The sequence below is a fragment of the Apium graveolens genome, chromosome 9 (genome assembly GCF_009905375.1).
Source record: "Apium graveolens cultivar Ventura chromosome 9, ASM990537v1, whole genome shotgun sequence".
In the NCBI taxonomy this organism is placed as follows: domain Eukaryota; kingdom Viridiplantae; phylum Streptophyta; class Magnoliopsida; order Apiales; family Apiaceae; genus Apium; species Apium graveolens.
Window position 1 is genome coordinate 198,468,100 of NC_133655.1, and position 23,903 is coordinate 198,492,002.

At 32.0% G+C, this 23,903-nt stretch overlaps 3 protein-coding genes across 4 annotated transcripts; 2 read left to right on the top strand and 1 right to left on the bottom strand.

The window, feature by feature from the left end:
* The first annotated feature begins 2,693 nt into the window (after window positions 1–2,693).
* LOC141684297 (uncharacterized) lies at window positions 2,694–7,489 on the top strand. Of its 2 annotated transcripts, none has more exons than XM_074489211.1 (4): window positions 2,694–2,852; window positions 6,040–6,155; window positions 6,529–6,743; window positions 7,016–7,489. In XM_074489211.1, the coding sequence occupies exons 1-4, from the start codon at window positions 2,723–2,725 to the stop codon at window positions 7,278–7,280; spliced, it is 726 nt and encodes a 241-aa protein (XP_074345312.1). In that variant the 5' UTR covers window positions 2,694–2,722; the 3' UTR covers window positions 7,281–7,489. The 2 variants fall into 2 exon arrangements, with proteins under 2 accessions (XP_074345312.1, XP_074345313.1); XM_074489212.1 differs by lacking the exon at window positions 2,694–2,852 and adding an exon at window positions 2,987–3,010.
* Window positions 7,490–8,176: 687 nt separating this feature from the next.
* Window positions 8,177–13,244, top strand: LOC141682569 (cyclin-H1-1). The gene is made up of 13 exons (XM_074487264.1): window positions 8,177–8,402; window positions 8,580–8,630; window positions 9,290–9,362; window positions 9,454–9,572; window positions 9,645–9,718; window positions 10,066–10,186; window positions 10,279–10,347; window positions 10,450–10,491; window positions 11,158–11,235; window positions 12,302–12,360; window positions 12,461–12,545; window positions 12,712–12,800; window positions 12,878–13,244. The coding sequence occupies exons 1-13, from the start codon at window positions 8,343–8,345 to the stop codon at window positions 12,936–12,938; spliced, it is 981 nt and encodes a 326-aa protein (XP_074343365.1). The 5' UTR covers window positions 8,177–8,342; the 3' UTR covers window positions 12,939–13,244.
* A 3,163-nt stretch (window positions 13,245–16,407) lies between these two features.
* Window positions 16,408–23,822, bottom strand: LOC141682636 (uncharacterized). The gene is made up of 10 exons (XM_074487341.1): window positions 23,643–23,822; window positions 23,052–23,111; window positions 22,811–22,912; window positions 21,370–21,446; window positions 19,640–19,763; window positions 19,406–19,470; window positions 18,990–19,059; window positions 17,356–17,431; window positions 17,085–17,172; window positions 16,408–16,680 (listed from the first exon to the last, which is right to left on the bottom strand). The coding sequence occupies exons 1-10, from the start codon at window positions 23,689–23,691 to the stop codon at window positions 16,567–16,569; spliced, it is 825 nt and encodes a 274-aa protein (XP_074343442.1). The 5' UTR covers window positions 23,692–23,822; the 3' UTR covers window positions 16,408–16,566.
* Between the last annotated feature and the right edge of the window lie 81 nt (window positions 23,823–23,903).

A 23,903-nucleotide genomic window follows, 5' to 3' on the forward strand; every position in this document is an offset into this window, starting at 1 on the left:
CTCTAGTGAAGAAATGACTTGTCGATATCTCCAATCTTCACATCTTCGATTTGCTTGTCGATATCTCTGATTTCTCTGTAAGCTTTCTGAGTTCTCTATAAGCCATTCTGGAGTTCTCGAATGACTTCTCTATAACATTAAATTTGTGACTTGTAGAGATCTTGACTTAAAGTATTTTTCCTAAAACAGTTTTATTCAACTCCAAGCTTCTTTATAATTCTTCTGAGGCATGATCTTCTTGATCTTCTTCAAGATATAATTCTTAGGCTTGATACTGTTTATAGAAAAAAGGCTCCAGTCTGCTCTTTTGACATTTTTACAGACTTTAAATATTACAAGTACAAAATTCAAATTAAGATAACAATACAACTTACTTAGGGTTGACAAAATGACTTAGTCTTGTTTAGATACATGCATGTCTTGCACAACAATCTCTCCCAATTGGTGAGAAGATTGTTTAACACACATTCATGCCTGTTAACAAGACTAACCCCAATCTTACCAGATTATGAAAAGTAACAGTTCATTATTCTCCCTTGATCAGATTTCCATTTGGCTATGCTTCACACTTTGACCAGGGCCACTAATGATATTGTTATCTTCAGTAATTTTTGACATCATCACTTATATATTACACTTACAAACAAACCTAATCCTCTTGTCAAAATTTCTACATTGAACTACTTGTTTCCTATGCATTATGGCATGTTTCTTCACATCTACTCCAAGACTATTGCCACTGCAAAATAACATGCCAATGCAGAATTTTGGATCCTTTATATCTGTTTTCTCATCAAATACAGGAAAAAATTGTCTCCTCATCAGTACTATTGGCAACCATCCTCTCCTCTTCACTATTGTACTCATTATCACTAATTTCTAAAAGACATCCCTCAATAAAATCATGGCCTATGTCACAACCAGCTTCCTTGTGTTCTTTAACTTATTTCCTATTTTCCTTGGCAACACACACCTCATCATCAGTACTATCTATATTAGAAGAATCATCATGAAAACTTTGTCCATCAACATCACTAACCACCTCCACAATCTCATCATTTGAAACAGACACATTTCCCACTACAGCATTTTCATTTTGTGAATTGTTATCATATTTATGTGCTAGATTCTCAAGTACAATGTTTTCTATCTCCTCTTCATCATATTCATCAAGATTAGGAAGATTTAAAAATTCTAAATTTCCTTGTTGAGAGGGACAATAGTCTTGTGTTTGTTCTACATCGATTGTCAAAGCATATACATAAACTAATCGAGATTCATCAAGTTTGCCACACATTGTAAGTACATCATCATCCCTATTTGTTAAGTTTAAACCACTAACATTTGACAATTTATACGAGAATTCACAATATCCAAGATGGCCAAAAGCCTATTCTAACATGGTACCAAACTCTAACAAAGACATCTCGTCAACATCGCAATTATCAACATACCTGTAAGTGCCACCAACATATAATCCAGTTCTACATTGGACTGACCACCAGCATGAAACTTTATGCTAAATAAGTCCATATCACCTGTGCACACAATCGATTAAAAATCCTATAAATACGATTTCAAACAAAAAATGGACAGCCCATGAAATAAGACTGATAGATCCACATACAAAGCACACAAACGTTATCACTGAGACATATATCATGAAAAGCCTATACAAAATTGAACAAAAAAATGAAAACAGAGCTTACTTTTGTAATCGGGAGCTTCAGTCGGCATATATGTTTCATAAAAACGTGATTCTCTCAAAATCCAAGACATTAGGATAAAGGTAAGAGAGCATTAAAGAGGGGAAATAAATGGAGAGTGTATTAATGAAGATCAATTAGGGTGTAATTATTGTGTCTGTTTGCCGCCATATACACACACAAGCAACTCAATGAAATGACCTAAATACCCCCTGTCTTATTCCTTGCTTAGAATAGGCTAGCGGTGTTAACCCCAGACTGACGACAGCATGCATTTTGCAGGGAAGTTGATAGTATAGCATTCATTCTGCTAGATATGGTAGTTGAGGTACATAAAGTACATATGTTCAATAGTTCAGGTACACAAAATGCTTTTAACTCTATTTTATTTCTTAAGAGTGAATTTTATCAAGTTTTAGAGTATTTTCAATTATAAAATCTTAACTAAAATTTTACCGGCTTTCAACAAAAAATATGAAAATTTGTTAACATTTCGTCATTTGAAACATTTTTTTTGACTAAAAACTTTAATCAATATCATCGTATAATCGGGTATATCTATATACTCAACTTCTTGGAACCATTTAGATGGTAGGGTGTACATTTAGTTTGATTAACCGAAAATTATATTAAATAATTAAAATAATTTTGGCGGATCTAACCAAATTATATAATTCGGTTCATTTTTCTGTAATAATTTTCTTACTTTTCAATAATTTAGTTATTGATTGCGTTTAACCAAATAATCGAAAAAATAATAAAATTAATATAATGTAAATAACTATTTTTCTAGTGTGAAGTATTAAATATATTTAATTCTAACTCATTCTAATTGGTTTTTATGATGGACCCTCTCGGTAAATAAAGATTACAATAATTAAAATGAGTTAAATTTATATACCGGTGCATGCTAGAAAAACCAGATACCAAATATTAATAATAAAAGAAAAAAGAAAAAGAAAGAGGAAGTAACAGTTGTGGACTAAAAGGGAGGGGGGTACATGATAAGTTAAAGAATGAGTAATTTACATAAGAGTCCACAACACAGATGCACACAAGGAATATTATCATCAAAGATTCACAGGAATAATTCAACGATTTCATCATCAATATTATCCTCCCGGATCTCTCTCTCCCCAGCCCTAGGTCAGACTTCTCTTCTTTTCTTCATTTCTGCCTTTCTTTATTCTATCCATTTTGCATACAAATATTTATATTTTCATATATTTTTTTCCCATGTTTTAAACTCTATTTGCTTCAAGGGGTTCGATTTCTACACCCCCTTTTGTTGATTTTAGTTTTTGGTATGTGCAATTCTTGTAATCATAATATATACATTTATGTATATGCTAATAGTGTGGTGAGTGTGGCCTTACTATTGCTTCAGTTGGGTGTTTTTTTATTGTGTCTATTTTATGTTTTACCTGAAATTTATTTGTTGGGGGTGTTGGCTCAGAAACTGTTTTAGCTCCGGAGTTACATTTTTATCCCGGGTTCTCGAAAACCTGAGAAGGTTTTGATATTGATTTAAAAACCTGTTGTATGTTTTCGAACAGAACATGGTGAACTTTATTTTTCGGATATTGGATGCGTAATTCAGTCAAATGAGGAGGAAATTTAGTTATCAGTAACCTTTTTTGTCTTGAGAATTCTAATAGTGTTGTAGCTAAATCATTATTAGGATCAGAATGATAAAAAATAAAATAAAAAAAATTATCAGAGCCAGGTTTTGATCCTGGGACCTGTAGGTTATGGGCCCACCACGCTTCCGCTGCACCACTCTGATTTGATGTTAAGATATCACATCTGAAATATATTAATCTTTAGAGAGAAGATTGTTTATTATCTTATTAGAATTAGAGAGTAATATTAAAGTTAGGTTGGTCATTCCCTTTTGGCTTGAATTCAATTTCCCGTATTTTTAGAGTTTTATTCATATGTATTATTATCCCCCCCTCAAGTTTTCCTCTTTTGCTGATTTCAGTTCTAGTTATTGTTTGATCTTTCGGAGATGGCTTCCCACTTATGTTGATTTTTGAATCTGGAACTTTTCAACCCAGGATTTTATTATGTTTCCGTAAATTTATTTTTCTAATAATAATAATAAAGTATCGCCTTATATGTCTTTTTCCAAAAGTAAAATCATTTACCGATATACTAATATCAGATTTCAGATGCATATATCAGTCAAACAGGAATTATTTTATGCATCTGTTTTACGAATTGAGTATCCTTCGTTAAATCCGAGTACTGGTTATCAAGTAGCCAAACTGATTTCCGATATATATGACACTAAATAGAATCAAAGAATTATTAATTATAAATATTCCTCCATCCACAATTGTTTCGTAGTAGTATATAACTATAAATATACACCCATATTATCATTAATATATATTGGACTAGTTCAACGATTCCTATAAATATTTCAGATCTCCCCAGTCCCAGGTGTGTTCTTACCTATTTTCATTTCTGATTTGTATTTTTATTAGGAGTATTTCCCCAAATATTCTTCCCATGTTTAATATTTTAAAGTCAATCTTGTTGGGATTTGGGTTACAATTATTATGTTCCTCAAGTTCTTTCACCTTTTTTTTTTGGTTTGGTTATTATATCTTGTGTATGCAATTGTGTAATCATTGTATGTATATGTATATAGTTAGTGTGTGATCTTCATGGGGTTATATACTTAATATTGTTTAAATTCTGGTTCTTATGGTGTTTAAATGTTAAAGTTTACTTTCTGAGATTTCTGTCTTGTGTGCTGTTTTGTTGTGTTAAGTGTTTGTCATATCTTGAAATTTGAGGGTTTTTATTGAAATCTGTTTTGATGTAGTTATCAACTTATCCTCGAAAAAAGTTCTTTTTATCAAAGCCATTGGTTATGACCCTACCAGGCTACCAAAGATCTGCTGACACTTGGTAAATACTAAATAGCATATGTGAGATACAAAAATATAAAAAATTATCAGAACCAGGTTTCGATCCTGGGACCTGTGGGTTGGCCGGTTATGGGCCAACCACGCTTCCGCTGCGCCACTCTGATAGGTTGTGAAGATAGAAGATGTAAAATATTTTAATTTTCAGGAATGAATAGGTTTTCGATTATTGCATTAGAAAGTGATTGTTCTGGTAAATATCCTTGAAAAATTCTGTCGTCTTATTAAGATAGTAGTTGTAAAATATCTTAATTTTCAGGATATAAATTATCTATTATCTTATTATAAAGCAATTATTGTGATAAAATCACTAAAAAAATATCAGAGCCAGGTTTCCATCCTGGGAACTGTGGGTTATGATATGTTATTTGTATAGCAGATCAGCAGATGTAAAAGATATTAGAAATTGTAGGCTAATAAATTTAAGATAGGTTGATAATTTACTTTTTGCTTAAATTATTTTTCCTGTATATTCTCGAACTCTGATTTTTTATCCTACTTCGTCAAGCTTTCATCTTTTGTTGATTTTAATTTTAATTGTTGAATTCTGTTTATGCAATTGTGTTATGTTATATCTATGTATCTGTGTATGTACAGTTAGTGTTTGTCCTTATATTTGATTGATTGGGGTGTTCTATTGTGTGTAAATTCATCAAGTGTAATTCCTATTATGGCTTACCCACTTTTTTTGTTTTTTGGATCTGGAAGTCTATTATAGATAAGAACACGCCTGTGCCACTCTGATTTTTTGTTAAGATAGTAGGCTTAAAATATGTTAATCGTAATCTTAAAAAAGAAAAAAAATGATTAAAGGTTGATAAACTAAAGATAATTTGTTTGCTCCTTTTTGGCCTAAATTATGTAACTGTGTAATTGAAATTATACTTTTTGACCCCGAATTTGGATTATCCTACTTCCACTCAATTCAAGACAACATCAAATATTCAACAAAGAAACAAAACCAGATTACCAGACAATATGCAGAGCTAGGTTTACTATTCTATCTATTGGGTATACGGAGCATATGTTTCGATTAGCCTTTTGTTGTCAAGATATGCCAGGAGCATATGGGTTTATCTTGAACTCCTAATGGGACCATTTTATAATGGAAAGAATGAACTTAATCAGGGATGTCACAAATTTTGTTTCATGTATGGTGTGCTTCATGCACATATGCTATCTATGTATATATATAGATACTGCTTTTCAGAAAAAAAATATATTGTAAAGTTACCTCTGCTCTTCTTGCAGTTAATGAAATAGGTAGTAACTAGTTACTAATGTATATTTTATACTGGTTATGCGTAGTTTGATTTCTTTCTTATTCTTGAAATTGGATCCTGTTTCCGGTCCTCAACTTATTAGTCTAATTTTTTGTGGTATTTATATTGCAGGAAAGCATTGTAAGGGTGAACACACGATGGCATTTACTCCAAAACAGATGTCTCTAATTGTGGCAACATTTGGTGTACTGTCCTTCATATTTGGAGTTATAGCTGAAAATAAGAAGGTATTCTTTTAGTATATAAGTCTAGAAATGACCTCCACGACATCTGGCTGGTTCTTTTTTGTGCTTCTATTGTACAAGACATTAAGTGGTCTATATTCATGTGTGCATCTCATCTGAACATTTAGTTATATACTTATGGTCATAGAGAAAGGATGGAGTTGTATATTTTCTCTTTTTAATTTTTAATATTTAGATATTATTCAATTACAAAAAATCAGCAATTATATTACATCACACGCTAAATTACTTAATTGGGTCTCATAAAGGAAATCAACAGGTGACCTCTTTGGGTTGGTCTATGCCTTGTCAGAATATTATCTGTATGCCCACAGTTAATTGTAAATAATTTTCTACTGTTGTTTCTATATTTCAGCCTCCTTCTGGAACTCCAATCACAGGGAAAGGAGTGATTATCTGCAAGTATGCATCAGATCCAACTGTTGTCTTGGGCTACCTTTCATTTGCATTTCTCGTCGTCTCCTCCGTGACTGGGTTCTTGTCCCTCTTTTATCCTTACAAAGGAAAGAGTATTCCACAGGCAGCTCTGTTCCAGAACACTAGCTTCCTTGTATTCTTTAACATTGCTTTGTAAGTGTTGTCACAAGCTCCCTATTTTCTTCAATCATATTATTTTCTACTCTATATTTACCTGCTTACCTCTCCTTCTACCTGATCATCATTTTTATGCTTTTTCTTATAACAATCTCACAAAACAAGATTTTGTTTAAAGATGTATCGGTTCTTCGGTGTAAATTGCTCACTTGGAGAAAAGTTAGTACAGTTAAAAAAAAGCTCACTTGCCCTAAAGTTACTCCTACCTTTTCTTGATGAGATTATGCATGGTTGTACCTAAAATGCAGGGGTACAGCTGGCTTAGCTGCCGCGTTGTTGTTATGGCCGACAATAGTCGAACAGGGTCACCTGTCAAAAAATGTCCATCATAATCTGGAAACAACTTGCCCTACTGCTAAGACGGGCCTTCTTGGTGGCGGTGCTTTTGTATCTCTTGACTCGGCCCTGTTTTGGTTGGTTGCTCTTATGCTAGCTGACAATGCGAGGGAGGACTACTTTGAGGAAAATGGAATCGATGGAAAGTCCAGCCATGACGGTGTCCTAGCATCTTAACATTGATGCAAATGAAGCTATAGAGCAAAGAGCAAATATAGTAGTATGTTCTACTCAATTAATGTGGATATGATTAAAGTTTCTACCAATAATCATTTGTGCTCTTGAAGCTGTGAATATTTGACACCATTGTCATGCTTGTCGACTTTGTATTGTGGAATCTGGAATGGAGGCGTAATTGTTAATGCATTAGCTTATATATTATCGTAGCATCAGCTTTCACATTCTCTTCCTTTTCGCAAACTCAATTTTTTATCTGTTAGTAATTCATAAGCTGCTTATCTATTATATTTGCATCATTGCATCAGCTTTCACACGCATTTTAGGATTTTGATGACAGTATTAAATTAAGCAAGTAAATGATACCCAAAGAGCTAGATTTATAGCTACAACAAATATGAATATTTTACATTCCTCTTCAAAATTGTTAGTTTTTATTGAAACTGTTGTTTTTGTTCTTAACTCTCCCATATATTTTTAATCGAAACATGGTCCACCCAGTGAGCAAAAACTTAGACATTGGATTCCACAAATAACCTAACATATTACAAAAAATATTTCATATATCAACAATTATAGAAATGAATCGCATAAATTCGTATGCATAATATGTGTACAAGTTAAATATTATAAAATCACATATTATACAATAATAATATAAATAAAATCCTGCAAAATATGTGCACAAGTTAAATATTATAAAACCACATATTATACAATAATATAAATAGGGTCACACTCTACTAATAATATATATTAGCCCGAGAATAATATATCATTGAAATTATGAAAAATAAGGGGGAGAATAATTGTTCTTGCTATTTTAACATAAAATAAGAGACGAAAGTATTTTTCTGCAGCAAAACAATAGAATCGAATTGGACCATCAATAAAAATTGGTGTCTGAATTAAAATAATGAATAAAGTTTGTGGGGTTTTATTTGTTGGTGAAAACTGAAAAGGCTTGCTCTGTGTTTTGTGTGTGTGACTGTGCATACATAACACATACATACATACATATACACTACACAGGTGGTTGATCGTTGAATATTAACAAGTTTCATGGCCGATTTTCTAACTTCTACACACAGGGCCAAATGGATTTTTTCTCCCCAACAACTGGTATTCACCCTCCTTTTCTTTTTTTTTTCAATTTTAATTGTTTTGTTTGTTTCTTTATTATTTTCTTGTGGGTTCTTGTTCATTTGGTTTTAATTGCTCAATTTTTGTATCTTTAATTTTCTTGGTTTGATTTTGGGTACTGATTGATTGCTTTTCTTGATTTGTTTGTGAGATTAGAAGGACAAATACAAGGCAGCTAATCAGAGAGCAAGGCAGATGTTGGACAAAGTATGAAATATACTTTCTTTTGTGCTACATTGCGGTATCTGTGTTGTGTTTGTTGTGTGTAGCTTATGCTCTCTTTTTTTTTTATTGTGTATGACTTATATTGTTGGAGTTGGAAAATGTTTAATTCAAAGGTTGGGACTTTATTATGTGAGGAGACGGGTTGCCGGGGTTTTTTAGGTTTACAGATTTACTTATAAGGTATATGATAGGAAATGTAGAGCTGCGATCAAATTTATTATTGTGTGCTGATCAGAGTAATGATTAAAAAATGGCGGGGTATGAATAAATATACATGGTAGTTATTTAATGGAAATAGAAGATTTTATTATTAACCTCGCCATTTGCATTTGCACTCGGAATATAGCCCACTTTGTATTATTTTACAATTCTAATTTAAAGAGTACAACTTATGCCCTTGCATCACAGAGTGTTGGTTATTGCACCTTAGATATTAAAAAAGAAATGAGTATATATAGTTCATCACGTTATCATCTTAGTGTATTTAATTTGGTTTTACGAAATCATGTATCCCAACCATAAGAAAATTCCACTTGTTGATACTTAATATGTTTCCTAGTGTTTTGATTTTGATAGATGCATATTATGTAATTAAATTTGAATAATGTCTGAAAGAAAAATATTTTTTTAATATTATGAAGTATGGAGCAACACGAGTGGAGGTAGATATTGATGGGTCGTTATCATATCCTGAACCTCGGAATGAAGCAAAAGGTAATATTTCCGCATTTCAGAAGTTTGAAAGTATATGCATTAAATGTTGCGCTAACAATATGAACCTCTTACTCTTATTAATCATATATAGCTGAAAAACATTCACGAGCAAAACCATTAAAGACAGAGGAAGAACATCTTATTCGAGCATTTTATGAGTTCAAAATTCAAGATGTCTGTGATGCGTTTAAATTTCCTCGTAAAATACAGGCAAGTATCTCTTTTGTTGTTTGAAGAACGAGTACATATGTCACATTTTTGAATGTGGGTAATACTTTTCAGGCAACAGCACTTATATACTTTAAAAGGTTTTATCTGCAATGGTCAGTGATGGAGCATCATCCAAAAGACATCATGTAAGTTTGAAATGGATCTTTTTGTAAATTTATGCACTACTACAAATCAATTGGTTGATGCTAAATTGCTGATATTATATAAATTACCAAATGTTATCTTTCTTCCATTTTAATACTGCATGTGTTTAAACGTTAGGAATCTCTTGCATAGGTTCTGTTCCGTTCCTCCAATAGCTTTATTTTTCTTTATTGATGTGTGGTTTTGGTTGAATGTATAAATTTTATCTCTAGTAGTGAATTAAAAAAAAATTGTATCATCAGTTCCCTTTCACTGTGTATGTCAAAGTCCTTCTCTCATGCAATCTTATTGTCAAAGGGACTTATTCTGACATAAATTTTGAATGCAGGTTAACCTGCATATATACTGCTTGCAAGGCAGAAGAGAATCATGTTTCGGCTGAGGAGCTTGGTAAAGGGATTGAACAAAGTCATCAAATGATTTTAAATAATGAGATGATTGTTCTTCAGGCATGGATATGCACAATAAGTCATTGTTATCCCTTATATCTTAAATGTATTTTAACTTTGTTCTGAACACTTCACATCTTTTATATTAACAGAGTTTAGGATTCGATCTCATTGTATATGCACCATATCGTTCACTTGAAGGTTTCATTAATGACATGGAGGTTTGTTAGTAGATAAATTTATTGCATGGTATTTGTTTACTTGAAAAAAAACTGATATACATTAAATGGTTGCTTCTAATGTTTCCACAATGCTGTTTGTAGGATTATATGCGTGCAACTGATGAACAGCGTCAAATTTTGATGGTACGTATATGAATTTAGATTACAATACTGTGCTTTGATTTTGTTATTTGCATTCTTCTTCAGCTGCTACACAAGTGTGAAGCTTAAATTTTATGGTTTCAGGAAAAAATTTAAATTATATTTTCTGTGTGTACTGAGTACGTAATATTCTTTGAAGGAGAAGTTGAGACTTTTACAAGCTTAATTGCATATAATGCTTAAAAGTTTTATGTTTGTGTGTGTTTGAGCGTTTCCGTGTGATTACTGTAGCAGAAGAAATTTTCTATTAGGTAAAGGGTTGTTCTGTTAGTGCTGAAAGATATATTATTACACAGGTGTTTGGAAATGATTGCGTCTTACGTGATTATATGTGTTAAGTAGTCCTTGCTGTGTACCCGACATAGTATTGGACAATTTGTACTATTAATATATGTTAGTTCTGTCACTCAAAATTGGTCCTAGCTTAGTTGATTATGTTACATGTCTAGCTTTAGTATGTATTACCAATCAAGGTACTATAAAGTTTTAATACATTGATGTCTTTTGTTTATCTAGGAATTTAAATAATTTAGTTAATTATGTTTTCTCTCAAGTTTAGTATTCCTTAATAAGTACATATACTTCATCAATCTTCCTTTATCTCAAAACTAAATTGCTTGGTGTTACCCTTGCACGACATTGCTATAGGTTTTGTTGGAAACTGCTAAGATTGAAGCAGATAAGACCATGCTAACAGAAGCTCCGCTTCTATTCTCTCCTGGGCAGGTATCCTGTTTTACTAATGGAATTTTGTCCATGTTGAATTTTGTTGGTTGTTCATATACTTTAAGGATGTATACTCTTTCTGTACACTTCATTTTGAAATTATGATTCAACTTGCTCGCTTAAGCTCCATAGTGTATGCCGCGTCATCTATGATGTTATGCCCTTAGTTTTCTAGTAGTTTTTTTTCCAGAAAGATATAAAGTTATCAAGCTTTTTGTGTTCTGCTAGTAGGTTTCCGTTCCTATTGAAGATCTTGTCTGACCTTAAGCAGACGGAATGCTAGTCCACGTCACTTAATCTTATCTTTCTTTTCTCATGCTTAGCTTTTAGATCCTTTTGAAACTTTGCTTTGTCAAAATTTTAGTTTAACAGCTACTTGATTGTTTTGCTGCTTGGACAGTTTAACATTGAAAATATCTGCTAGTTATAGGTTTATAAGGATCTATTCTGATGTGTCTTCTGTGTATATAACAGTCTCATATCAACTATCAGTTGTTTTTTCACAGAAGTATGTTTTGAAGGGAGGATGAAGATAGAATGGGGCCCTTTATGAGGAAAAAAAGGCACTTATAAAGATTTTATGGTTTAATTTATTTTCTGGTCATGGGTCCATTTCCCATGTTTTATTAGTAGTCAATGGAAAATATTGGAATGGTGTGAAGGGAGGGGGCATGAGGATTTTTTGGCCATTCCGTCACTTCTATCAGCTTGTAATAGACTTCCCTATGTGTTTATCTTGGCCACTCATGTGGAATTTGTGTTCTATTAAGTTTTAACAATTATTGGACGTTTACATTTTGTTTTTTTCTATTTTTATATGAATTGGACTAAGAATTAGTTCTACTGCACACTTTCATGTTTTCCTTTGCCTATTACTTACGTTTGGTTGCAACTATATCTACAAGCGCTTGTAGTTAGTTGTCCATATCTGGCTATTATACTTAATCTTTCTAGAGTCTACTGAGCATCTGTGAATAGGTGTTATTTAATATTGCTTTGTCAAACTTTTTTATGAGTTAGGGGATTAGCTTGTTTAATGGTCAATTTTCATTTGAAATTGGTGCAGTTGGCACTAGCTGCTTTGCGCAGGTCAAATCAAGTGCATGGAGTTCTTGATTTTGAAAGGTGTGTTATAATTTAGAAAGTTCTTTTTTAGCCTTATCGTCTGATCTCTTTTATGTTTAATATTAATGACCTGTCTTTCCTGAATTTATCTTCTGTTTAGATACCTGAGGAGCATTCTCTCTCGCCAACAGCCAGTTCACACCATATCTGAGCTCACTAGTGCTTTAAACAACATAGATTCTGTGGTACTAATATGTCACTGTACTTGACTTCGAAAATCTCACATTTAAAATAAAATATCATATCTTCGTTGTCCCTTAATCTTTCTGAATGTGATCATGCATGCTCTATGTTAAGAATTTTTCATTTTTTACTTGGTTTATAGTTTCATACTCTCCACTGCTTCTATAGGTAAGTAAACTTGCGACTCCGACAGCGTCAGATATGAAACACATTGATCGGAAGCTTAAATCTTGTCGGGACCCAAGCTCACATGACAAGTAAAATCTCTAAACTTGAGGGTCAGAGTTAACTTAAAAAAATCAAGAAAATCTCATTTTAGTAATTGTTTATGCAGGAGTAAAAAGAGGAAGCATAGATCAAAGGAGAGTCCAAGCCAATTGCATAATATGGCTTGAGTTACATGCTGAGCTCCTCTCCTCAAGTAGATTAAAATTTTGTGTTGTTTGAATGCGGCAACATCTCGAGTTTAACAATGAAGACTGTGTATTTATGTCTCCAATTGTGGAAGCAAAGGTTGCGTCTTTCGTAATTGCCAAATTTAATTGTTTTTTCTAGATTAATTTCAACAAAGTCATAGCATATTCAATGTAGACAGACATGTACTATAGAGTAGAGATAGGCAAACTGATTTGGAAATTTTGTTGTGAAGTTTGAAAATTAAGTTCTAATCCAGTTGGGGACACATCGTGTCTCCTTGTATAGATCTAAATTTCTTGTCGAAATATTCAAGTATAAGTCAATTTTAAGTTATTATTACTCTAAAACAAACGAATTTCCAAAGTCACTATTGTTTTCCTGAAATAATTAAAAGTCACCGACTTAAATTGGGCCACCCAGAATGACCATAATGCTCATTTTAGACAACTTAATTGAATTATGCTACTCCCTCCGGATAATATTGGATAATACATAGCATTTGATCTTTTTACACACCTCAATATGTTTTGTTTTGGGTGTATAGCGTAAATGGCTTTTTCTTTTCTTTTCTATATTAAATATATATTCTTTACATTGGGTTTGGGCCTGATTTTTTTTTTTCAAAAGTATCATTTTTACTCACTTTTAAACGCCAAAATACCGTGGGAAAGGAGCTCCCTAATTACCCCACTGAATACGCCTTCTCCAAGGACGTATCCTGTTCTGCTACTCCAATTTTTGATGAAAGAGATGGATACGTCCATAACATATGGGAAGACAATGAAACGCTTACAGTGAAACTGTATTGAAGCAGATGGCGTATTGACGTCATACGCTGCTGTTTAAGTAGTAGCTAGTAAGCAGCCGGACATGCCAACAAAAAACCAAAACAAATTCTAATACGCCTTACCCGAAGACGCATCGGCAGATACATGAGTGTTAACCACAAACCCGACCGGAAGTAAAGTGCATGAATTGCAATACTGTCAGTTTCATCATCAGCACTTATAAAATGGTTAGATTGAAACAATATGGGAGTAAAATAATTCCCTTAAATTGGACAAAAAGAATTAAAAAAGTTTAATCATTAAAAAGGGGTTATGTACTATACTATTTGTAAATTGTTAATTTAAATATTTTAATTCTAATTTTATTAATTTTTGAATAATTTTATTTATCTTAAAATATTATTCTAATTAAATTTAATTTCAGTTAATTTTATAAATTAAAATTATTAATGTATCTTATAATTTACGTATAATATTTTACTTTATATTTTAGTTTCAAAATGTTATTTTTTATTTAAATTATTAAATAATTTTATCGATAGTTGTATCTCATACATTTATTTATTCTTTAATTATTTTATATTTTCTAAAATATTGTTCTAATTAAATTTATTACATTAAATACTCAATGTGTGTCTTGTGTGCACTAATTTATTTCTATGTATTTGTTCTTTTTATTTATTCTTTTGTTTCTATAACTTTTTGATATATATTTTGGATTTTTATTTAAATTAATTGCGTATAATAAATGATTAGAATGTGTTTCATTAACCAAACTAAATCTTTATTTCTTTAGTTTATTAGGCAAACTATTTTTTTAAAACAAAATTATTTTTTTTATTCTACTTTGAACTATGTACTTTCTAATGTATTAATTAAGTGATGTAATTCATTTATACATTTTTTATATCTTTTTGTTTATAAATTTGTTCTTTATATTTATTTATTTCTATAACTTTTTGATATTTGTTTAGGTATTTTATATAAAATAATTACATATTATAAATGATTAGAATGAGTATAATTGAACAAACAATATCTTTATTTCATGAGTTTATTAGGCAAGCTATTTTTTTTTAAAAAAATGTATTAGTTTTTTCATTGTACTTTGAACTTAAGTACTTTTATCTTTTAATTGTTTCTTTTTTTCTAAAATATTATTATGTTTTGTTGTACTTTGAAATTCTCTACTTTGTGATTTATTAATTAATTGTTGTAACTTTTTTGTATATTTTTTTTACATTTTTTATTTATTTTTATTTTTAAATTATTTTGTCCATAGTTATATCACCTGCTTTTATTTATCTTTTAATTGTTTCATTTTTTTAAAAATATTTTTTATGTTTTGTTGTACTTTGAACTTCTCTATTTATTAATTAATTGATGTAACTTTTTTGTACATTTTTTGTTTATGTATTTTTTCTTGATATACGTTTTTTTGTTTCTATAGGATTTTTTTATATTTGTTTAGGTTTTTTTAAAAAATAATTACAAATTATAAATGATTATAATGAGTTTTATTGAACAAACTATATCTATTTTCTTTAAAAAATAATTATTTTTTTTGTTGTATTTAAATGTGTGAGAATGCTAGCTCCCTTACCAATTTTAAGTGATTTACACTAATTATATATAGGATATAATATAATGAATAAAATTGCTCAAGTACTCCCTCAACGCGTCTCAAGTGGGTATTTTTCAGGCGGCGAAGAATGAGTATTCTACCCTCCTAGGTAATTTGGGCAATGTAGTTAATTATGATATTATAAATTTGTAATATTTTTGAAAATTTTTGAAATATAAATAAATTGGAGGGATATCTAAAGAAAAGTATAACGAAATGGATGGTAGTATGTTACATTTTAATTCAAAAAAAAACCTTGAAAACTTTAATTCTAAATATAATTTCAAAACTCTTAAAAATAAAAATAGGTGAAAGAAGTTAATCACCCTGTATAATTGATCAGAGGAGTATTTTAGACTAAATTAGTTTAATCGCAGACACCAGTGTAATTTGTGGCTAAACAAAATGGTAGTATAGAATCCTATAATATAATTTAGAGTCTGTTTGGATTAAATTATAAATTAAAGTTACTAATAAAAAGGTAAAAGATTTAAGTTAACATTTGTTTGGGTGATTTTGAATTATAGGTAAGTTATTAATTATTAAAAATGTAAAAATAAAATAAAATTGGTGAAAAGTTCATTTGAATCATAAAAATAACCTTTTTGTCGGGAATGATAAAATTAAATTCAACCAAATATATCAACATCGTAAAATAAAAATACCTCAAAAAAGTCATTTTCTGACCTTTTTTTCTTTCACAAATAGAGATTTTTTTGACGTATTTTTTTGAACTTGGAAGTCATTTTCTGACCTTTTTTTCTTTCACAAATAGAGATTTTTCACTAAGTAAAAGATTACTTAAAGTCCCAAGGCTTAAATCATACACGCAAGCGGGTTTTCAATGGAGGAAAAATTTTCAAAGTGCAAGTTTGAGAGCCTAGACTATTTCGACCACTATGAAACCATTTTAACCCACGTGTACTAATCTCAAAGAAGGGTGCTGAAGAAGAATAACAGAATCAGAGAGAGGTGGAGATGGAACTACTCTTAATCCGAGAAGAGTAAAATTTAATGACATGGAAGTAGTACATCTTCAAATAGTCAAACTGGTTATGAATTGTGAAACAACTTCTAATACATATGTAATCAGGCAATGTCTCCTGGCCAGTTAAATTAATGAATCAGTATATCAGTATATCGGCTACATGTAATCATGTGAATCTCTCTAGTGTTACAAGTTAACTAAGCTAATCACCGCTTTCTTGAAGCCTTGGAGAACATATCTTTAATGTTCAATGATCCGGTTTCCACTTTTGCTTTCTTTGATTGTTGTCTGGTAGTCCTCTTCTCAATCCCATTTTTCTTCTGATACACATTAATTGAAAAATTATTGATAAGAATTCGTAAGTTTGAGGATGCTTCAAAAGGATTTCTAAGTTGCTTTCTTACATTTGCTATACTTCAAGTAGCGCGTTAGATATTGTGAATAAACAGCAAACAGGCTGTGACTTATTTGTTTACGCCAGATATTCATAATGTAACTACTTGGACAATTTAACTAAATGTACATTCTGACCATCTTTGCACATACGTAACAATTATTAACATTACGAGCATCAAAGAGACGTGCAAACAAATATAATATAAGATGGATAGTGGCAAGAATTCGCATAGTAAACTAAATCGGATAATACAGGTTCAAGTCAACAGAATTGAAGGGTAAAATTAGTATGATCCACACTCTATTGTATATAGCAATTATACTATACCTGTATATCATCAAAAGATGGAAGACTACTTTCTGTACTGGATGGAAGGATTTCAGAATCTGGTACCTTAGCTTCTTGTAAATTTATCCTGCAAATTCGAAACAAAAAAAATTGACTATCAAAACAGAATAACTTTTAATAAGATTTACTAAAAAATCTATAGACTACAATGCTAATCTTAAACAAAAATTTACATCACTATCTGAGATCAAGAGGCTTATACTATGGATACAGACAAAGCATTTAGGGAATGTTCATATAGAGAGCATACTTCAGTTTGCAGCACAGGAGCTTCAACCATGGTTCATCCTTCAGGTACTCTCCCAATATTGAAACAGCATCAGCCACTGAACCAAAAGACACAGAACAAGGAACATAGATTATTTAAACTTCTTTTATTATGTGTGTGTGTATGTGCAAGACATCATAGTATTTTTGAATCAGGCTTGCGGATTAGTTACATTTCAAGAAAACTGAGATGCAATTGTCAAGTGTCTGCTCATATTAATTTCTGATTTCTTGTGTGGAAATACAATGTTTCCAGTAACTAAATTATAGTTAATCATTAAATCATGTCTCCAAATGAATCTTACTAATCAGGCACTCGAGATTGGCAATGTTCTCACTTTATGCAGATTCTACCTGTCCACAAACCCTTTTTGTTAGCGTTCTCTTACAATAGTTGAAATTAGCAAATAACCTTGTGTGACCGTGACAGCTTTTCATTTCGCCAAGCTCCACTTTTTAATCAAATATTTCACTAAGCTTGAACTGGTGTACTGTTTCATTATTTAGGCCAAGCTTGAGTTTTACTTTGCCCAACTCAAACATCAGCAAATTATGCGGCTAAGCCAACCCACAACCATGTACTATATAGTGCAATTTTTTAGTTATTCCGTTTGTTTCACTTCAACTCGTTTAGAACTTGAGGTCACTCATTTTGCATAGTTTTATTATATCATCTTAACCATGGGCAAGTTGCTTTAGGCTAATATACTATTGGACTCGACCATAATAACAATTTTTGAAGGGGGATTCAGTGTCATCAAAGCAATTCAATCAAACAGTTATATAACTTATATGTGTGGACTACATCTTAAACAGAAACAGTCTACCTACAAACTGGGAATTCAATCTTTAATGAAAAAGGTGCCTCTATATCTACACAGGAGGACGGAGCGACTCGCTATGAGTAACAGAGTATGCAGACTTTCTGGTGAAAAAGCTCGCCTAAAGAAAGAGGCTAGGCATACAGGCTAATGTAGAGTGCAGCTTCCTGCAGTAATATGGAAGAGTATAGGTTGATAAAATTTCACTACTAGCTTAAGGTCAGCTCTTGCATCCATAGAATCAGTAAATTAGGACGTCCCTATTATATACAACTAACTTCAGATGATTTGAAGCGTAATCATAGTACTTGTTTTTGACTTCTTTGCACTGTAAACCAAAGCTTTAAAAACTCAACATTATCTTGAAACTGGATCCATATACAATTTACACTTCACCAGAAAAACTGAGTTTTCCCTTAACATGGTTTTCTTGCACTTATTTTCTGATTTTCCTGTGAGTGTTTAGGTGAGGAAAATAAATTATTTAGCAAAAACGGAAAATTCCCTTAAAATAATATGACTTTAGGAAATATAACTTCACTTTTTCAGAAGAGGAATACAATATCTAAATTCTTAAGTTCCTTAAAACTTTTTCTTACGGCTATGATTAAAGGACGTTACGGAAATATGTTATTTTCCAGAAAAAACATTTTTCGACATTATTTCCACAAAAAATTCCTAAAAATTAATTTCCAAAATCAAGTTAAATTCCTAAAAACAAATGGAGCCTTCTTCATGATTATAACAAACCAATAAAACAGGGAGATAAAAAAATTAATTTCTGATTACAACTTACATGTATCCTTCTCAGCTTGAGCAGCATAATTTCGATCCAGTGTTGGCAGAGTCTGCTTTAGTTGGTGTACCTACAATTTCAATGAGAATCTATAATGTCAAAATCTGCTTATAGATTTCTGAATTTGTTTATTTATTTTCTTATTTTGGTTACAGTGAACTATAGAAATTCAGATACGCATACACCTGGCCTCCACCGAGGTTCGAACCCCCAAGGCCTCTTAGCAGCTAGCTGATATGCATTTATTTTTTTATTATTTAAAAACGCTAACGAAGAAGTGCAGGACCACAGGTTTAGGACAAGAAGACTGATGCGAAAAGGACAAGTATAGGACCACGGGCAAGTACACCCATAACATAATGCGTTGGTGACTTCTTGCATTTTGGTAATACAAAAGGAGAAGGACCAAGTCTTACCTTGTAGTATAACCAAGCTAAAACCTTGGAATCATTTAGCCTAAAAAACTTTGTAGAGCCAATTTCTGCCCAGAAAAGAGAGAGAGATCAGATAAAGTTAAACAAGACAGGCCAAAATTAACATTCAAGATAAAGTAAGAAGCAATACTACTATAACTTGGGCAGAAAAAACCTCATGAACTTCATCAAGACTTAAATACACACACACACACACACACACACTTACTTGCTTACCTTTAAAATCACAAACAACCTGCATAGATTTATCTGCAATTGATAACAGATGTTGGTATCCAGGATACCCTTGAATGAAAATTATCTCATCTAGTTGCCTGAACTTCCCTAGATCTTCTCCCTTCTAAATCCCTTGCATAAAAAATCAATAAATATCAAAGGAACAACAGCACAGCTAAATAGAGGCAGAAAACAGATAAGTCAAGCATACAAAAATAAAGATGCTGAGTAAAGACTAAGCTTTACAAAAGCTAACTCACAACAGTTCCTCTTCACATATAACTTAACAATTGGCAGTCTCGATGAAAAGCAAATGAAATGTCAGGGAATCATGTTCAGCCAGGGACAGACAAATATCAAAGGTGATTACGTATTCTTAGGCTTCTTTAGTTGGGTATGGATTGATAAAATAACAATTTTATGTAACAGTGGGAACAACTGGTAATATAATAATTTATCAAGTCAAAACGATGATAAAGTCACTAATTTTAGATCATGAAATAGGTATTTTTTCTGTCTCTTATAGTTAGATCCCACAGAGAAGCAGCTAAATGTAATCCACGTTATTAGTGTCCTAAATAGTTTGTTTCTTATCTAATTAAGTGATCCTAGAGTTGCAGGCAAGTCTATATTGTAGCTATCTCTGTTTGACATTATTTTAGACACTTCACCATCTCAGTTTAGCCTATCAACTTGCAGTCAGAAAACCCAGGTATATTTGGATATTTTGGGATGACCATCCGTCACCTGTGGTTCTTCAAAATCCTAACCACTAGGCCGTAACTCCATGTCCAACCAAGCTCTAAAATCAGAGTCATTGCTATCAGTCTTTCCACTCTATCTCTGCCGCTGAATCACACTGGTTATCAAGTTCTTCTAAATTTTCTCCCCACTTTCAGTACCTATCATCATACTCGATTGAGCTTCATCAATGGAGCTATCTCATGGTCCTCTTTCTAAGAGAGACAATGATTTCTAAAGCATCCTGTAGCACTGGACCAAATATTTTATGTCACTTTTGTCCCTGTATGGATTGAAAATCTGTCATCTCTGTCAGAATATCTTTGCCTTAGATAATTCCATTCCTCGCAGGAGGAAAGAAATTATTTTAACATCAAATTACTCGTAATATTTCGTTCATTTTTTATAAAAACTACACACATTAATAGCAAGTCTTGTTGTATCTGTGGGTGGCCTAAAGAGAAGAAACAGGTAAAAGACTGACAGCACAGGGCTGTATCCCAAACTTGATAATTTTAGTCCTAAGTAAGAGTGAATTTTTTTCTGCACGATCTGGAAGTGTAGAACCATTACTCGTAGGGCTTCTTTGTTTGTCCGACGTGGTTACATCAATAAATGTTTTATCATAATACATGGGGATGCTTGGTTGTTTAATTATTTTATTAAACTCGTTAAAAATAATTCAGTCTTCAAGTTTTTCATTATTTTACAAATTTATATTCGGTCATTAATATCAGACAGTTTTGAATGTTAGTTAAATCATATTGGTTAACATTAAGAATGTAAATGCCATATTGCCATTATTCCAGGTATGTTTCAGTAGATAAGCTTTCTCAAATGTTCATTCTAAAGATATGTCCAGGAAAAGTCTAGAATATGCAAAATTATCATTGCAGAATATAACATCAAGCATGACACATGTACAGGCAGAGAAGAATACTGATCATTATAGAGAGAATGATACAATCATTAAAAGTTCACAAGAAAACCTTCATTCGTGCTTCCTCAAAAATCGGTAACAAAAGGAAAACTGGATCAATTGGAGTGGCAGCATACATACGGCCATCTGTGAGAAATAAATAATTAACAAGATCAGTTTCACCAAGAAAAAAAAGAACAGAAAAGAAAAGAAGAAAGAAACATATATGCATGCAAATAGCTTCTATGCACAACAATGTTCAATATATCATGTCCACTATTAAACAATTGACAGAATTAGATAATTTGCAAAAACAAGATAGGAGCTTGACTTATTTTTCAACTCAAGGCCCTTCATATAACATATTGATGCAGTAAGTTGACCTGATAAATTTTCTTGTGAATGATGAGTGACAAATTTAGCATTGTAACTGTCAAATAGCAAACAGCATGCAATTAACGAAGGCATTAAACTTTATATTCTGAAGTTGACTAGAAGTTATGCCTGAGTAATAAACGTGAAGTTTAGATAAACGTGAAATTTAGATAAACGTGAAGTATAGATAAAGTGGTAACTATTTTGCTAAGGATAACTGGTCACAAACTAGAGCAAATATGTTTGACTTTGTTAAAGCACAGACTTTAAACAACGTTGTTAAACCTCAGATGCTATAACACAATTCATTTCATATTTTACCTAACCGCCTAATAACATCCACAAAAGTTTTATTTGCCCTATTTGCTTCCCATTAGATCATATTAGAGGGGGCAGGAAAACCCTCGGCAATTTTCCACTGCTACATCAATGCCTAGCCTTTTCCCTGACCGTTATGATATGACGCCAACGCCAAGTACTACAGTCAGAGCTTTCTTGTTATTACTACTTCCCTATTCATTTTAGGGATATATATATATATGTATATATATGTACATAAGGCACTAACATACTTGCTGATTCAGAAAGTTAGTCTCTTACCACTAGTATAATCATACTTCTACGATTGTGCTGCATCATTAAAGAAAATCGTTTCGAAAGGCAGAGCTTGCAGATATGGATTTATCTATTAATCTTTACTAATCTCAAAAGACTTTAATCTTGTTTAGGCCCGCAGTCTAACTACTAGAACTTTAAGTAATATAGACTCAGAGTAAAACATCCTTCAAGAAGTATGATCATACTAAGTCTTGCATAATATCCGTTACGAACACAATATTACTCACCAATCAGCACTAACAGTTGACCCGCCCCCGTATAAAAAAAAACAGATTTATTTAGTGACCGAGACAGTATAAGGTAAGTTTCTTTCAGTATTTATAGAATATAAATATTGTCTCAAATTCCAGCTTCATTAAGCACCATAACTCAACCAATGGTGAACCTGGGAGCACAGAGAGAACCGAAGAACATATGTGTATACACTAAACATAAACACAGAGACCATGAAATTTAATTCCTTTGTGAGTTTTTTAAAGCATCCATTACAGAAAATAAGCTGCAATTTTTCCCTTTACCTTCACAGACATAATCGCCTAGGAACCAAGACCCATAAGCTGTCTTAAACCAGTGAATTTCTTGAAGGACTCCGTTAGTAAAAAGGTAGGAAGTTGGGTTCCCTGCCACATAAATATAGAGTATTCAGTTTTGGGAAAATGCACGTTCCGACCAGCATATTATTCTTATCACCTTGGTGTTAACATAATATCAGCCATTAGATAAAGATATTTTATTTATACATATGTTCTCTAACATTACCAGTTTTAGGATGGCAAAGGGACAGCAAACATCCCTCATTATCTCCGTCTCCGCCACAATCTGCAATCATTCGCATATATAAAAACCATTAACTACACTTCTCCATCATCGACCAATAGAGTTTGAAGTTAGAAGACAATAACGACTGCATTTCAATGTAAGCTTCCGCCTTCCTTTACACAAACATATCACTATACAACGAGCTATTTCTGTACAAACCTAGTGGTACTACGACATTAACTATATACATTACAACATATAAATACAACGGAGTTAAACTAGGCAACACAATTCACAGCCATCAGGTCTCTCGTTTCTTAGCAAGTCGAATTACAAACTCAAAGAACACAAATTCAGCTATAATAATATAAAAATTCGACAATGTAGCCAATTTCGTTACATATATGTCAGAAATTAGAAACACATTATTACGCACACTACATCTAAAATTAAAGTAGAACCTCGATAAATTAATACGGATGGGATTAATAATCTGGATAAATGGATAAAATGTTATGCATTGCTTGACCTAAAATTGGGGGAATATTTAAATAAAAAAAAATAGCAAATAGAGGGGGTGGGGGAGTATACCTGAAGAAACAAGAACACGAGTTTCGTCAACGCCTTCCCACCAAGCCATTAGCAGGGGAAGATATGTGTAGGTATAGATGTGTGTAAATGGGGTTTTAGTAGTGAATAGACGAGTGTTGTTCGTTTTTGTGAAAGAGCGACAAACTAACAGCTCTATGGACGGGTTCAAATCTGGACCTATTGAATTTGAATCGTAAAATATTTATTAAAATTTGAGGGCCGTGTACAACTAAGATTTTAATGTGTTATATATAATTCATG

Coding starts and splice junctions, on each gene's coding strand:
- LOC141684297 (XM_074489211.1), top strand. CDS start 2,723: ATGAGTAATTTACATAAGAGTCCACAACACAGATGCACACAAGGAATA. Junction 2,853..6,039: donor CTCTCTCTCCCCAGCCCTAG/GTCAGACTTCTC, acceptor TTTATATTGCAG/GAAAGCATTGTAAGGGTGAA. Junction 6,744..7,015: donor GTATTCTTTAACATTGCTTT/GTAAGTGTTGTC, acceptor CCTAAAATGCAG/GGGTACAGCTGGCTTAGCTG.
- LOC141682569 (XM_074487264.1), top strand. CDS start 8,343: ATGGCCGATTTTCTAACTTCTACACACAGGGCCAAATGGATTTTTTCT. Junction 12,546..12,711: donor TAAACAACATAGATTCTGTG/GTACTAATATGT, acceptor CTGCTTCTATAG/GTAAGTAAACTTGCGACTCC. Junction 12,801..12,877: donor GACCCAAGCTCACATGACAA/GTAAAATCTCTA, acceptor TTGTTTATGCAG/GAGTAAAAAGAGGAAGCATA.
- LOC141682636 (XM_074487341.1), bottom strand. CDS start 23,691: ATGGCTTGGTGGGAAGGCGTTGACGAAACTCGTGTTCTTGTTTCTTCA. Junction 19,471..19,639: donor GGTTGTTTGTGATTTTAAAG/GTAAGCAAGTAA, acceptor TTTTCTGGGCAG/AAATTGGCTCTACAAAGTTT. Junction 17,173..17,355: donor CTCCTGTGCTGCAAACTGAA/GTATGCTCTCTA, acceptor TCGAATTTGCAG/GATAAATTTACAAGAAGCTA.